Genomic DNA, 16,299 nt, shown 5'->3' with positions numbered 1-16,299 from the left:
TTGAAAGACGTTATTAAACATTACAAGTATACTGGCCATTTAGCAGTGAGGGTGTCAGACACCGTTCCTCCGTCCAGAACTCCTGCTTGCTTAGGTGTACCTTTGAATTTCCCGTTTTAAAAGCACTCTGGTTAAAGTGTGCAGTCACCGGCTGTCAGTTACGTGGTCAGGATGTGCTAACTGACTTTCATGTGAGTTACTGAGAAGCCCATGTCTTTGTCCAAAGTCTTAAGAATTTCGAGGGTACAGTAAGTAATAGCAATTTAACATTACCAGTTATAGTATGTATTACTCTAATTTCAGCTATCAGGCATTTTTTAAATCATATTACTATATTTCTGTGGGGAAGAGGAAAGCTTTTTGCTCAGTAAAATGCATATAACATTTAAATGACACATTGAATATTAATTATATTTACAGTTATAGAAGTGATTCTAAAGGAGAAAAGATTTTTTCTACTCACACAAACAGCTCTGAAACAGAGACCCCGTTGACAAGCAGTCTGTTACATAAAGAAAACACAGATGGAATCGCAAGGAAGAGTATATTGGTGCTGAACGCGTGCAGGTTCCTTCTCATGTGTTTACACGTGTTTACATGTGTTTATACATGTTTCTTAAGCATTAGCTCAGTGCTGTCTTTTGTATGAGGGATTCATGTTTGGAAGAGCGATTAAAAGGAAAGGAAAAATATCTCCAAATACACATGGCAACAAAGTCGTCCCCAAGCTTGTGCAGCCGCCCCCCACCCGTGCCCCACCCCACACACAGCTGGGTAGAGATTCGTTCCTCGGTTAAGTGCTCTGACGCTCTCAGCCAACGGTGTCCATTTGCCTCTCTTCCGCCTGGTTTTATAATTCTCTCATTAAAACAACATTCTACAACTGCTCCTCCTCTAGAATTTGCTCCCTAGAAGCACAGTACTTCTAGGTGCATTGTTTTTAGTGGCACATGACGGTAAGCAGACAGCATGACTGTTGCTCGTCCCCGTTTATGATTCGTTCTTGAGCGAAGCGCGTCCCAGTCTTATGGCTTTGTTGGTCTCCCAGAGGGAGACTACCTCATGCCTCCCTGCAGAGGCGATGAGTTTCTTTGTTAGATGCTGTCTTTGTTCACGCTCATCTTTCAGTGGTGTCTGTAGATTTTGGTAGCTGGCAAGCCTCCTAAATTTGCAGAGGAATTACTGTACTTAAGATCCTGAGATTTGATTAACCCAGAACTTGGAGAGAGAGGAGCAGGAAAGAAGGCAGCCAGATGTTAGGAAATTGAACTTGAGGACGCATCTGCACACCGTGCAGTTCCAGGTGGAGACATCCTAATTAGAGCTGCTTTTATGCACTAACATGAAAGCATTTCCTGTTTATGTCTTCCAGAACTCGTAAAAGCATAGCTTAGGGCTGTTACATATTTCGTTGTGTGGATGTGCCATAATTGACGTAGGAATTTAAAAATTGTGAACACTTCTTTCCTCTTAGTTTTTTGTTTGTTTGTTTTTTCTTGCTATAAAATTTTCCTAGAAAATCATGTTATTGGGTGGCCAGAATAAAAATTCTTCTGGTACAAATTGCTTTTTAAAAATTTTTTGCTTTGCTTTTTTATTTTACTGTTCTTTAATTTTTTCAAATATTTGGTAAAATTCACCATAAAGATAGCCTGGTCTAAGAAATTATTGAGCAGGAAAGAGGCCTGTTTAACAGAGGAGGAAGCTGGACCCTCTGAGATTACCCAGCATCCAGACGTCAGACTGTTGGCAAGAGCCAGAATCTGGAGGTTAGTGGTCACAATGTAGAAATTTTTTCTTTCGTATTACACTATGCAAAATAGCCATGTGTTAATAAGGACAAATACAAATATGGGGCTGAAAGAAATAGGGAAGTCAAGAAAGAAAAGTCAGTTTTTAGAAGTAAATGACTGTTTTAGATAGACAGTATTTGAGGGGCCACGGGCACCTCATTGAAAAGGCCCAAGAGGCCAGAAGATAGCAGAGCATCTCAGAGACTGCTGGGTAGCCAGGCAGGCTTTACCATCCAGCAGTGATGTAGCCCTGGGCAAATGACTTAACACCAGGGCCTCAGTTTCCTCATCTGTAAAGTGGGGAGAGTACTGTCATGGGTTTTAGGAAGGGTTACATGAGCTAACACATGTGAAGCTGTTCGTCTGATGGGGCTATTTATCTGGTCTTTTTAAAATGAAAAACAGTAACAACAAACCTTTATACGAATACAGTCTGATTAGTGAAGTAGGTTTAGGAATGTCTCGGATGAGGATCGGACATAGAACCAGCTCTGTGTTTATTGGGGATTGCTGTTCTGTCGCTGAAATAGCGTTACAGGAAACGCTAACTGTATTCTGTCAGATCACCTATTCCCCTATTTACCCTAGTCAGAGGCTAAGACACCGGCAGCACGGGGGCTGCCACCACAGATGGACTGCCAGGGCTGTGGGGACATTGCGCAAGGAAGGACAGAGCAGGCAGCTTCATCCAGTTCACAGGGCACTGGCCCTCAGCCCACAGGCTTTACGGTGCTGCCCCAGTGCTGCAGTCTCTTTAAGGGCAGAATTATCACTTTCTTTGGAATTCACCTGGAAGTCCATGGCACCAGGAAGTACCAGTGACTGGCAGAAGGAGTGTGTGTGTATGTAAATAGTATCTTCTTAATTTTAGTAACTTCAACATTAGCTAGAAAACCTAATTTGTGTTCCATCATCGTTTCCTAATGTTTTTTGTTCTTGAGTTGGGTTTTTCCCCCCTGATTAGTTTAATTAAACATTTTTGTGATCATTAAAATAATGTTCATGAACAGTGGAAAGTATGTAAATACATAAGGAAGACAATAAATAACACAGCCCAGTGGTCTTTGAAAGAGTGCCCACCTCATCTTTAACGTTTGAGATACGGTGGATCTCAGTTACTCTGTGCAGCCTGTCTTGAGTCACTCTGCCAGTGGGTGATTTTAGGGTTGGTTGGTTACCTTTTCTTGAGGATAAAAAGCCTTGAGTTTGTAACTTTTTAGTGTAAATATTGTGTGAAAATGATATTAATCTCTAAAATCTCTAAAAATGGTGTAGGTAGAAATGCATTATTATAGTTTTAATCTGGCCACTGTAAATTGTGCATCTTACCACATGGTCAGTGGCCATAGATATTTCTTTTTGTGTGAGCAGCCTGTTGTGTGTGTGTGTGTGTGCATATCGGTTGTTTTGTCTTTCATTATAATATAACAATACATTATTATTGTTAATTTCTAGGAGTTTTTTCCTTTGGTTGCTGTTACATAGTTCCTATATTTCTTCCAGAGTGTCAGTTTGCCTTTTGATTCTGATTAGAGTGCGTCTTGCTATACAGGAGTTTTAAATCTGTACGTGGTCAAATTTAACTCCTTGAGTCCTTGTTTTCTGAAGTCTAGGTTTCTGATATTGCTCAGGGAATCTTACCCCAAGGCTATGAGAAATGTTTTTATTCTAGTCGCTCTTTAGCCTGCCTGCTGCCTTCTCCTTTCCCTCCTCCCTCTTCCTTCCTTCCTTCCTTCCTTCCTTCCTTCCTTCCTTCCTTCCTTCCTTCCTTCCTTCCTTCCTTCCTTCCTTCCTTCCTTCCTTCCTTCCTTCCTTCCTCCCTCCCTCCCTCCCTCCCTCCCTCCCTCCCTCCCTTCCTCCCTCCCTCCCTCCCTCCCTTCCTTCCAGTGTACATCTTTGAAACATCTGGAATTTATTTTTGTTTCTGTTGAGTTTGGGATCACATTTTATATTTTCTCATATTAGTCCCTGGTGTTCTTATAGCACCAAATCCTGGTGCAATGATTTATGCCCATTGAAAATGTTTTAATAAATCTTTTTCTTTTCTAGCATTTATCCCAGGGCCAAGGTCCACGGAAGCTGTTGACCTCCTTTCCCCGCAGCCATCCTGTCTTGCTTCCTCCTGCCGGCCACCAGCATCCTGCTCCCTCCTCCGCTCTCCCACTTTCACTCTTCCCTGGGTCCATCCTATCTCTCCTGCTTTCAGTCTTCCCTGGGTCCATCCTGTCTCTCCTGCTTTCAGTCTTCCCTAAGCCTGTCCGATCTCTCCTGCTTTCAGTGTTTCCTAGCTCTGTCTGGTCTCTCCCACTTTCAGTGTTCCCTAGGTCCGTCCGATCTGTCCCACCTTCAGTGTCCCCTAGGTCCGTCCGATCTCTCCTGCTTTCACTGTCCCCTGGCTCTGTCCAATCTCTCCGCTTTCAGTGTTCCCTAGGTCCATCCCACCTGCTGTCATGAACCAGCTCCTCTGGGGCAGGGGCAGTGTGGGCTTTACTGGAAAGGGCTGGACAGTAAGTTCTAGGCTTTGTGGCTCCCACTGCCTCTGTGAGAGAAAGCACCCAGAGACCTAAGCTGTGTGCCCCTGGGTGGGGCTTGTTCCAATGGATAGAGCATTGGTCCCGACAGGGAGCTTTGACTTTCACATGATCTTCACAGGTCACAACTATTTAATTTTTTCACAGCCGGTATACCCTACTATTTCAAGATCATTTTGGTATAAAAATCTCTTCCTCAGGACATAATGCTTTCTTTACTAAAACAAGCTTGTTTGGCCACACTGTTGTTTCTGTAAAACAGAGTACAGTAAACCACTGAAGCCTCCTCTCTCTGTCCTCCAGGCTCTGCCACAAAAAGCCCAAGTTCATGATATTTTGGGCCATTGTCCTATAATAAAAACACAGATTTGTCCAGTGGCTTAGGGGCTACAAATTACTTCCATAAATATGTTACTTTAAAATAAATAAGGAAAAATATTTACAACATAGAACCAGGAAATGCTAAAATTTTAATTGATTCCATCTTCCTCACCACTTGCCCAGGTCTGCCTTTTCGGGAGTGGGAGGAATGGAAACTGTGGTATTTGTTTAAACTAAATACCAAGTGAATTTTGGGTGAATTGCTTAGCATTGAAGATATATTATCCATCAACTGTAGGGGAAGCTTCTGAACGTGTCAGACGGGGAAGGGAAAGGGAGCTAACATTGACTGAGTTCCTACTTCAGTGTAGTTTTCACAACGCTGTGAGGGAGTAGTTACTATCTCTGTATTTAAAAGAAACCTCTTAGGCCCAGCTGGGCGTGGCTCAGCGGTTGAGCATCAACCTGGGATCCAGGCAATCAGGGTTCGATTCCCGGTCGGGGCACGTGCCTGGGTTGCGGGCTTGATCAATGACTCTCTCATCATTGATGTTTCTGTCTCTCTCTCTCCTTCTTCTTTCCTCTCTCTGAAATCAATAAAGATATATATATTTTTTTTTTTAAAAAAGAAACCTGTTAGGCCTGGAATGTTTTGGTAAGTTCCAGGAGTTAGCCCACCTAGAGCCCAGCTTCACACTGAGACCTGTTCCCACATCCACTTTTGCTGTGCAAAGATTCAGCTTGGAGAGAATCGACCTCTTGCTGGGGTCAGTAAACGTGAACATTTATGTAGATTGCTCTCTTCTATGAGCACATAGACCCCACATTGAAACCACTGAACACGTTGTTTTAGAAATACTATAACTGGAGAGATCCAAGATGGCGGCAGATTGAGTGGAAATGACACTGACACTCTCCCAGGACCAAACTGGAACTACAGCTAAAATAGATTAACTGCAACTGAAGATGAGCTGGAGAGCACCCTCATAACCAGGGAGGAAAAGGGGAGACCACATAGAGATTGGTAGGAAGTGCGAAGGCGCGAGAGGGCTGGCTGGGCTCCCACAGGCAGCAGCTGAAGGTCCCAAGGGAGATCTCAGCTGTGGGGGGCTCCCACTGAGGACTCTGGGGTCTAAACCCCAAGCTGGGCTCCCCAGCCCATAGCACCAGAACTGAGAAAGGTGCCCACATAATGTCTGGTTGTACAAAGCAGTGTAGTATCTTTGTCTGCCAGGGAGAGAGGGCTGGAAATGCAGGCACCCTCCTAAAGAGCCAATGCACAAAGCTTAGTGTGCAGCCACTCACCTTGGGCTCTGGTGGAGGCAGAGTGGACTAGAGCAGTGTGAGGAGAATCCAGGGGGGCTGGTTGGGGGAATAGATCTCAGAGGGCATCCATCTGGACCCTGGTACTGAGTCATTCCCCTATACAGCAGAGGACATCTTTCTCTGGCAGACATTTACCTTCCAAGCAGCTTTTGCCTGGGGAGGAAGCAATTGCCCTACCCGGCTGGAAAACCTCTGGCCCCGCTCCCATGGAGTTTCTACTGCCTGAGGCTGATAACAATTAGCGGCCCCACCCTGTGGAGTTTCTACAGCAAACAGGGTACTCAAGGCCAGTCATAAACAGCGTCTTACATTGGGTTGAACCAGAGGCCATCCAAAGGACTGGGGGTCTTAGCAGATCTACCTGATACATAGAAACAAATCCAGACTGGCAGCCAAAATGGGGAGACCAAGAAACAAGCTCCAAATGAAAGAACAAAATAATTCTCTAGAAGAAGAGCTAAATGAAATGGAGATAAGCAATCTATCAGATAAAGAGTTCAGAATAATAATTGTAAGGATGCTCAACAGCATGAGAAAAGATATAGAAATTATGAAGGAAATTAAGAATGACGTAGTAGAAATTTAAAAAAACAACAAAAACATTGGAAGGAATAAACAGTAGATTAGAGGAGGCTGAGGATCAGATCAGTGAATTAGAAGTCAGGGTAGGAAAAATATCAGAGAACCAAAAAGAAAAAAACAATTAAAAAACAGGAGACCAGTCTAAGGGAGCTATGGGACAACATGAAATGTAACAATATTCGCATATTTATGAATTCCTGAAGATCTAGAAAGTAAGCAAGGGTTGGAGAACCTGTTTGAAGAAATAATGGCAGAAAACTTCCCTAACCTGGTGAAAGAAAAAGTCACATAAGTTCAGGAGGCACAGAGAGTCCCAAGCAAGAAGAACCCAGAGAGGCCCACACTCAGACACATCATAATTATAATGCCAAGAATTCAAGCAATGAGAGAATATTATGTTGCGGAACAGGAGACGCCCACCTTAGGGAAAGACCAGGCGGCACTCGGAGGCTTGGGGTTCCGGAGGTTTTTTTATGCTGGCGGGCCCAGAGGAGTCCAACTGTAAAGTCTGAGCCCAGAGCAAGTCATACAAGGAGTTATATAACACACATGCTTCTGCCTATGTGGCAGCTATACCTTGCTTAGGGCAGGGAAAAACCCTTTCTGGTTTGGTGCTCATGGGAACATAGCAGGAGGCCCCAGGGGAAACTGTCAGCCATTGTAGACCGAGTTTTCCCTTAGCAATTAAAGGCAACAAGAGAAAAGCAATCTGTTACCTACAAAGGAGCTCCCATAAGGCTGTCAGCTGACTTCTCATCAGAAACTCTGTAGGCCAGAAGGGAATGGCATGAAGTATTCAAGATAATGCAAAACAAGGATCTGAAACGAAGACAACTCTATCCAGCAAGGCTATCATTCAAAATAGATGGTGAAATAAAGAGCTTTCCAGACAAAAAAAAAAGGTTAAAGGAATTATTACCACCAAACCAGCACTGCAAGAAATGTTAAAGGAACTGCTGTAATTGGATTAAATGCCCCAATCAAAAGACATAGGGTAGCTGAATGGATGAAAAAACAAGACCCAAATATATGCTGTCTACAAGAGATTCACCTCAGAACAAAAGACTCACACAAGCTGGGGGAAAAAACAACTTCTGGAGGACTTTAAAGGAGAGATCAACAGCAATACAGTCATACTAGGGGACTTTAACACCTCAGTGATGTTACTGGATAGATCTTTCAGACAAAAAATCAACAAGGAAACAGTGACTAAATGATACATGACATCAGATGGATTTAATTGACATTTACAGAACATTTCCCCCCAAAGCTGCAGAATATGCATTCTCCTCAAGTGCACACGGGACATTCTCCAAAGATAGACCACATGTTAGGATACAAAACAAGTTTCTACAAGTTCAAGAAGATTGAAATCATAATAAGCATCTTCTAGGACATTTACACCATGGAATACTATGCAGCTGTAAAAACGAAGGATCCCTTACCCTCTGAGACAGTATGGTGGGACCTGGAGAGTATTATGCTGAGTGAAATAAGCCAGTCAGAGAAGGACAAGTGTCACATGATCTCACTCATATGTGGACTCTAATGAACAAAATAAACTGATAAACAAAATAGATCCAGAGACATAGAAGCATGGAACAGACTGATGGATCTCTGCGGGAAGGTGAGGGTGGGTGGGTGAGTGGGTAGGGAGAGATTAACATAAGAATTTATATGCATATATGCATAACCCATGGACACAGATAGTGTGGTGAACGCCTGCGGGGAGGGGTACAGGTTGGAGGGGATCAATGGGGGGAAAAGAGAGACATCTGTAATACTTTCAACAATAAAAATAAAATAATAACATAAAATCCTAATAACTGAACATTAATAGCTTCTCTCCAGAAGACTAGAAATGGCTTTTTCTTCTGTCATTATATTTCCCTTATAAAACAAATGCACTCACAAAATCATGTCATTTTTACAGTATCACTTGTGTTAGGATTTCTTTTTTCTCTCTTTGGAACCTATGCACTTAGCTGTAGATATTAATCTTTAATATTTGTTGGGAGAGACTTCTCCCTATCCACTGTATGGCAAATACCAGCTCGTGAGTCAGTGTCAACATTCTGAATTATAAAACTAACTCCACCAAGACTCCCTCCTTAACCTGTTTTCCCTTCGCCTCAGCTTCCTTAGCACCCCCTCCTGTGAACTTTCCTGCGTGCTCCCCTTGGGTGCCCCACCTGAGTGCTGCACAGAAAGTGGGTCGGGTGGAACGGAACATGTATTTGTTCTAATGGTATTTAAAGTGTTTAACGTTCAGATTTTTTTAAAGAAGTGTTCTCTTAAGAGAAATTTTCATAGTATCTAATAAAATTAGTCAAACAAGTTGCTCTTTAACCAAAGTTTCCTATTCAAGACTTTACCATTACTGAAATATTATAACTATTCAGCAAACTTTCTTTTTCAATATAATTGGTTGTAAGTTCTCAAGATAGTTGTAATGTTACGAGAAAAGGGCAAGAAGAATAGTGGGGAATAAGTGCAGAGTCATTAAAAGTAAACGAAAAATCTAAATGCTCCAGCCCAGCCGGGCATGGCTCAGCAGTTGAGCGTCGACCTAAGATCCAGGAGATTGGTTCGATTCCCGGTCAAGGCACACGCCCGGGTTTCGGGCTCCATCCGCAGCAGGGGGCGTGCAGGAGGCGGCCGATCAGTGACTCTCATCGTTGATGTTTCTCTCTCTCGCTCTCCCTTCCTCTCTCTGAAATCAGTAAACATATATGTAAAAAAAAAATCTAAATTTCCCGTCTAACAATGAAAAGGCTAAAGGGTGCTGAGATGCCGTTTCCTAAGTCAGTCATTTTGACAGGCAACTCTGGTCGTCTCCCCGGGAATCTGGGTTCTAGAAGGTGGTGTCCCTCTGAATCATGGGAGAAGTAAAGTCAGTACAAATAATTTGAGTGAAGGGGTGTTTTCATTAGGAAATATGTTTGGCGTTAAGAACTGAAAGTAGCAGAGGCATAAACAAGAGTTTATTTCTCTCTCAAGAAAAGGGACCCGAGCCGGCCGGCTCAGGGCTGGTCCGGGATCTGCAGTCATCGGGGCCTGGCTCCTCCTTCTTGGAGTTCTGTCTTCCTCGTGTGGCTCTAGGGCCCCAGATAGTGCCCAGGCTCCTGCCATGACCTCAGCCTTAGAGTCAGCAGGGAGGAGGAAGGGATTCACGACACCCTGCCTACGCATCACTGGCCCAAGCGTGGTCATCTGAAGTGTGGAGTGTCCGTGTGGGTGCTGGACAGTCCTGGAGGCGGTGGGGGGGCCCCTGCACAGCAGTGTGAATGTGCTCACTGCCACTGAGCTGCACACTGAAAATGCTTCAAAGGATAAGTTTTATGTTACGTGTATTTTACAACAAACAAACGTGGTCATCCAGAAGGACAGCCGTCATCCTCCTAACAGCCTGAGGCTCCATTCCTAATGGAAGAGTCACCATTGGGGCATAATCAGTAGTCTTTGAAGCATTTGTCATGTGCAACAATATAAAGAGCAACAAACGGGGCGCAGAGTCCTGGTGTCCTGTGGACAACTGATGAGGGAGCCTGTGGGCGAATCACCATTAAACTTTTACCAGGAGCCAAAGAAGTCCACTGCCACCCATTGTCTAACCCAGAATCCTTGCCTTGCTCAGTGGCATTGCCAGAGCCTGGACCCAGGCCTACTTCGGGGAGGGGTCCGGCCCCGTGATGCTGGATGAGGTCCGCTGCACGGGCAACGAGCTGTCCATAGAGCAGTGTCCGAAGAGCTCCTGGGGCGAGCACAACTGCGGCCACAGCGAGGACGCTGGGGTGTCCTGCACCCCTCTGACGGGTAAGATTGCCACCCGTTCCCCTGCCAACCCTGCCCAGCTTGGTTTGGGCTTCCCTTCTTCCCAATATAGATAATGTTAGTAAATGGGCATAAAAATAAGCATGCCCAATAAAACAACCAAAACTAACAAAAACTGTCTATTAAAATGCTATCTCTGGCCCTAGCGGTTTGGCTCAGTGGTTAGAGAATCGGCCCTCAGACTGAGGGGTCTCAGGTTCGATTCTGGCCAAGGGCATGTACCTTGGTTGATCCCCAGCCCTGGTTAGGAGTGCATGGGGGAGGCAGCCGGTTATGTGTCTCACTCACATCGATGTTTCCTTTTCTCTCTCTCTCTCTCTCTCTCCCCCTCTCTCTCCCTTCCACTCTCTCTAGAAAAAACCCAAAACACGATCTCCTTATTCATAGATATTTCTGAGTTTTCATTTAAAGGGCATACATTCCTGTAAAGCCAAATCAGAAAATACGACTTTGTTGCAGTATGTAGTACCCAATAATGAAAATCGCGTGCAGCGGTCAGTCTCAGATTTTAGGTGTTATACCTCCAGTCCATTCTGCTATTAACCTGCCTTGACTCTCCGAATGTGCTTATAGCTGGTGAAACCACATTGGCGGGGTTCTTGACTCAGCGCTGTTAAAGAAACCGTTAGCCTTGGTGTGCTCAGTTTCCAGACGGTTCCAAACCATAGCACGCCGTCCTACGCCGCCTTGTGCTGCAAGGAGGGCGTCTGAGGGCCCGTGGGTGGGTATGTGCTTACTTGCCCCGGGGGCAGAAGAGGGACATGCGCACCAGGGAAGTCGGACCTTCACAGAGCTGTTGTTTCTATAGTAATGCACTCCAGGAAAAAATGTGGGGTTTTAAACTGCCTTTAAAAGAAATTTAAAAGAACTTCTTAGGGCCTACGAAATGCTGAAGTTACACCTTTTCATTAACACGCTTCTGAGCACGCTGTTGTTCTCAGTAGCAGAGCGACATTTATCCACACTGCGCGCGGAGAGCACTCCAGGGCCTGCGCCCGAGCCCTGCTGCGCTGCTCTCTAACGGCCGGCCTGGACTGCTGCCGCCGGGTCACGGCCGTGCGGACAGAAAAGCATTACATTAATAAGGCATGCTGTTGCTAAGGGACGTGCTTTTGCTCTAAAAGATCCCAGAGATTCATGGGAAGTATGACTTTTGCCCAAGATTATTTTTATGTTCCATTTGGGGCACTATTTGGATTATTTTGGATGGAAATGGCTTTTAAATCTACTTTTTGGCAGATAGATTTATAGTATTGTGACTGCGTAGAAGCTCGTTACAGGATTCTCTGGCAATTAATATTCCTTGGGTTCAAAATATTCAAATTCAAATCTACATTATCAGTAAAAGCACAGAGACAAGATGTGTGCCCTTGTTTTTATAATTCACGATGCCTGAGGAGTAGTAAATGCATCGGCACAGGAGCTCACTCACTTTAACCAGTGTAACTTTTCTGGCGTCATATTGCAAATTTTTGTTTTTGTAGTTAAGTTTTGAACTATTTCTAAGTTACTGTGTTTTCTTACTTTTGAAGTTTAAAGGACTAATACTGCTCAGACATAAGGAGATTAAAGCCATAGGAAATTTCCCAAATGTGATTTAATTCAGAGAAATCTACATAGCTACTTTGGAATTACATCAGAATATATTTTTCTACTCAGAGAACAAGAGTACAGATAAAAAGGAAAGGATATTTCATTAGGACAGGTATGTGTTTTGTCATGCTTAGAAACAGTGCAGTGACCTCAGGCGTTGAGTACAGTCCTGAATACATTTAACAAAAAGCTGGGAGATACCTAAATCTGGTGATATTTTAGTGAAATGAAAATGTTGTGTTGCCCCTTTTTGAGAATTGTTTTGCTTAGTGTTTGTGTCTCCTTCTCATCACAGATGGGGCCCTCAGACTTGCAGGTGGGCAGGACAGCCACGAGGGTCGCCTGGAGGTGTATTACCGGGGACAGTGGGGGACCGTCTGTGACGATGGCTGGACGGAGCTGAATACATACGTGGTGTGCCTGCAGCTGGGATTTAAGTAAGGTCCAGGGATACGAGGCGGCTAGAGGCCAAATTATATTTTAGAGTCTGATTCTGAGCCCTTACTCGTAATCTCTGTAATACTAAAAATGCATGGTCTCTGTCTGCCTGCCTGCCTGTATTTGGAAGCTTGAAAATAGAAACAATAACATTTTCTCTGATGATAAATAACCATGTGTTGGTCTTGGCTGTTTGTCTCCTTCACCATCCTGCCACAGCCCTTCTCCTTGAATAATTGGTTGGAGCCAGGGGTGACTTTTATGTCCCTTTGTGTCTGTTCAAGTAAGATGTGTGCTGTGAGTGCTCGATGTTGTTCTGACACCTCCCTCTTCCCGATGTCGCCAGTTCTGATGTCATTGCATCTCAAGTGGCAGAGAAGCCCGTGCCAAATGCTTTGGGGTTACGTCATTCCCTTTCTCAGAATATGTGATGACAATTATCACTTTTATTTGAGAAAACAGCCTCCTTGTCATGAGGTGACCTTTGGAACTCACCCTTGACCTCACTCTTAAAAGCTGGGTATCACACTTCGGGCGACATATTTTTTGTCCCACACATGATGCATTGCAGAGCAGGCTGGCAGAAGTGGCTGCAGACGATGCTTTGGCTGATGTTTGAATGGAGCTTATGAATGCCCATTCTGTCCTATTGTCCAATTTCTGTGTCGTGCTTGAAAAATTGACAAAATTATTTCATTTCAGCCTGAGACAGAGCTCAATGCAAATATTCATTAAACCTTAAAAATATACTTTCATTCAAGCTAGCCATGGCCATGGTTAATATATATATTTTAATTTGTACAAATAATATAAAATATGAGCAAAAGTTTGAAAAGGAAAGAAAATAAAAACTGCCCAGTGTTTCCATTTTTACACCATCATTAGAATAACTTGGGTGTATCCTTCATAATGCCTCTAGTAGTGGGTATGGAACTTTTCTACCCACATTTTTACCTTTATTTTGCTACATAGTTATAATTTTTAATGGCAGCATAATTTTCATTAAATGTTTATGCCATGACTTATTTAATATTTAGGTTAGTTTAGTTTTTTTCTCTGTTATAAATACTGCTATTATGAAGATATAAATGCATGTTAGTGCCTGATAATTTTAATTTTCATGGGCACTGTAGTTATAATTTTTGGGACAAGAGGTATGACATACCAGCCAAATAAATAATGATATTTAATTAATAGAAGGTATTTAGTAGTTATTTCATCTTTAAGTAAATCTGTTACACTGGGGACTGTGTGTCATTTTCAGAGATTTAGAAAAATTTGTAAATACTTTTATTTACTATTTTCATATTTTTCCTTATTAAGGTAAACAGTTGAGTGACACTGAGAGTTTTTTCCTCCATATTTCATTTATTTTTGTCTCACAAATCCATTGTGTGTATTTTTCATTCTGCATTACTAGAACTTAATTGTTCTAAAATGTTCTCAACAATATTTGTAAAAGTTCTGAATGACTGTATTAGAATAGGCATGTGCTACATACACCTTTCAGTTTACATGGGAACCTTGAAAGAGAATATTCGTTTGAGATGAGAAGGGTTGAACCTGGGTGTCTTTGTACAAGCGAAATCTCGGAGTAAAGTGGCCTCCTGTGATGTGCTGTATAGTTGGAGGGACAGGTGGTCATCAGATCGGTGCGTTTTGTGGGAGAGGGTGTAACTGGAAAGTGATAGCAATATGTGATTTAGGTTCATTCCTTTCCCAGCTAGGACTTGATTAGGCAGCAAAATAGGAGGTCTTAGAATTATTAATTAAAAGTTTCGTTGTTTTAGTTTGTTCAAATGTTGCTCTTGTTAAATAAATATAATCACTAGGTGCACAGGAGAGGAGGAGGAAGACTCATGAAGGACAGAAAGATGTCTTATATTCCTAGTGCACAAATAATAGCAACACCCATTTATGAGGCAGCACTTAATTACACAGACGCCAAGAACTAAGAGACTCAGCAGACAGCTTTTGGCTCTGAGATTTCTGGAAGTGCGGGTCTCACAGCCCTGAGGAAGATGAGTGAAGGTGCAGACGACTGGCCACCCGGCCTCAGTTTGCAGACCGTTCTTGCTTCTGCAGCTTGTATATTTATCATCACCCACTTAGGTTTCCGTAGTGCAGTGTTACCAGTACAGTCAATTGGAGCACAAGTATCACAACAATTTTAAAAATCAAGTTCATGCAGCCTTATGAGAACCTGAGAATGCTGTCACCATTCTGATGTTGATGGGCAGGAGTCCAGGCGTCACCTGCACTGGGCACCGAGCTTGGGGAATCGCTGGACTGCTCCCCACGTTTTCTGTTGGAGGAGAGGATACCAAAGAGGCCTAGAAAGTGCTGAGACCCCAGGAGCTCAGCAGGCTGGTCGGAGGCCCAAGCTCAACCAGCGCTCTCTCTCCGGGTCCTGGGTGCGGCTGTGTGGTCAGGAAGCTGAGGGTCAGCTCTGTCTGCTTTCTCTCTTGTGGGCGGGTTAACTGAAGACAAAACCCAGGGATGGACGGGGAAGAAGGATTAGCTGCCCGTCAGGGATCCACTGGGTCCAGCCAACATTGTCACCATGATCAGAACGTGGGAGGGCACAGACATTGCTCTTGGACCAGAGGGCAAGTAGGAGAGAGAACACGTGTCCTCTGGGGCCATGACAGCTCATCAGGTTGCTTGTTTCACACTGTGTGGCTCCATGAAGGGAGACAGCAGTTGCCTGCACCTTTCTGTCTGTCGCCACAGGTATGGCAGGCAGGCCTCTGCCAGCCGCTTTGAGGAGAGTGTGGGGCCCATCTGGCTGGATGACGTCAGCTGCTCAGGAAAGGAGACCAGCTTCCTCCAGTGCTCCAGGCCACCGTGGGGCCTGCATGACTGCAGCCACCGGGAGGACGTCGGCGTGGCCTGCTACCTGGGCGGCGAGGGACACCGGCCCTCTCCAGGTGAGGACTCGAGCCGCTGCCCACTGACCCACGGGGGACGCTCTCCTCGCCTTTGACCTTTCCGTCTGTTTCCCGCAGTGTCCTCATGTTCAGTAATTTGCATTAAAAAATACTCTTGAGTCTTTACACCAATGTTATAAAATTTACATTCCTAAAGTTACTCCTCTTTACCTCAAGGCCGAGTTTCCGACTTGAAGTGTTTATGACCACGGGCACCTGAGAGAGGAGTAGGAGGCTGCCCTGTCCTGTCTCCGCCTCATGGGTCCCACAGGTGCTCACTGACCTCGTCCTGAGGGACTCTTAGAGACAGGACTGAGCAGTGAGTCAGAGCAAAGCGCTAGCTGCCTCCCGCCCCTGCGCACTGCTTCAGTCCTGGCGTCCTGGCAGTCGTGGTCGCCCGCCAGCCATTGCTCTGGCCTGACCCAGGCTTTCCAGGCGTCCCGGGGCTCCTATCTCCATTCACTGCAGTGAGCAGCCTGCCCATCTTTCCACGATATCCTGTTATTCTCAAAGTCCCCAGTTCCAAGTTAGTTCAGACTTAAAGTCAAATAAAACGTAAGTAGTTCATCTAAGCCTTGAAATATTTAGGGTTAAAGGTCCTCTGTGAGCATGTCCTTGACTGACTTACGTTCCAATGAGGGCGGAGCAGAGGTGAAGTAACCATGTGGGAGAGATATCAAAACACATGCCAGCCCACAGCACAGCCCTGCTTTCTGTCCCTGTAACCCTGTAACACACACGGCACAGCCCTGCCCCCGTCTCTATAACCCTGTAACACACGGCACAGCCCTGCCCCCGCCTCTGTGTAACCCTGTGTGTAATACTCTGTATAACATCTGTATGCAATGCACTTTTTGTGAATGGTGTTAAAATAACCATAGGTGGTCTGTCAACCCCTCTGCGCTCCCCCCCACCCCCGTTTTGAGATGGTGAAGCTTAAATCTTCGTGCC

General features: G+C 44.5%; 1 protein-coding gene across 1 annotated transcript in view; it reads left to right on the top strand.

The window, feature by feature from the left end:
- Positions 1 to 16,299, top strand: part of PRSS12 (serine protease 12) — a 57,460-nt gene that overhangs the window by 17,616 nt on the left and 23,545 nt on the right. The window contains exons 5-7 of the mRNA XM_087816214.1: positions 10,191 to 10,369; positions 12,276 to 12,417; positions 15,152 to 15,348. Of these exons, the coding sequence (XP_087672340.1) occupies positions 10,191 to 10,369; positions 12,276 to 12,417; positions 15,152 to 15,348 (518 nt within the window). The remainder of the gene's footprint in view (positions 1 to 10,190; positions 10,370 to 12,275; positions 12,418 to 15,151; positions 15,349 to 16,299) is intronic.

Source organism: Miniopterus natalensis, chromosome 4 (assembly GCF_054644295.1).
Source record: "Miniopterus natalensis isolate mMinNat1 chromosome 4, mMinNat1.hap1, whole genome shotgun sequence".
Taxonomy (NCBI): domain Eukaryota; kingdom Metazoa; phylum Chordata; class Mammalia; order Chiroptera; family Miniopteridae; genus Miniopterus; species Miniopterus natalensis.
This window is presented reverse-complemented; position numbering and strand designations above follow the sequence as displayed.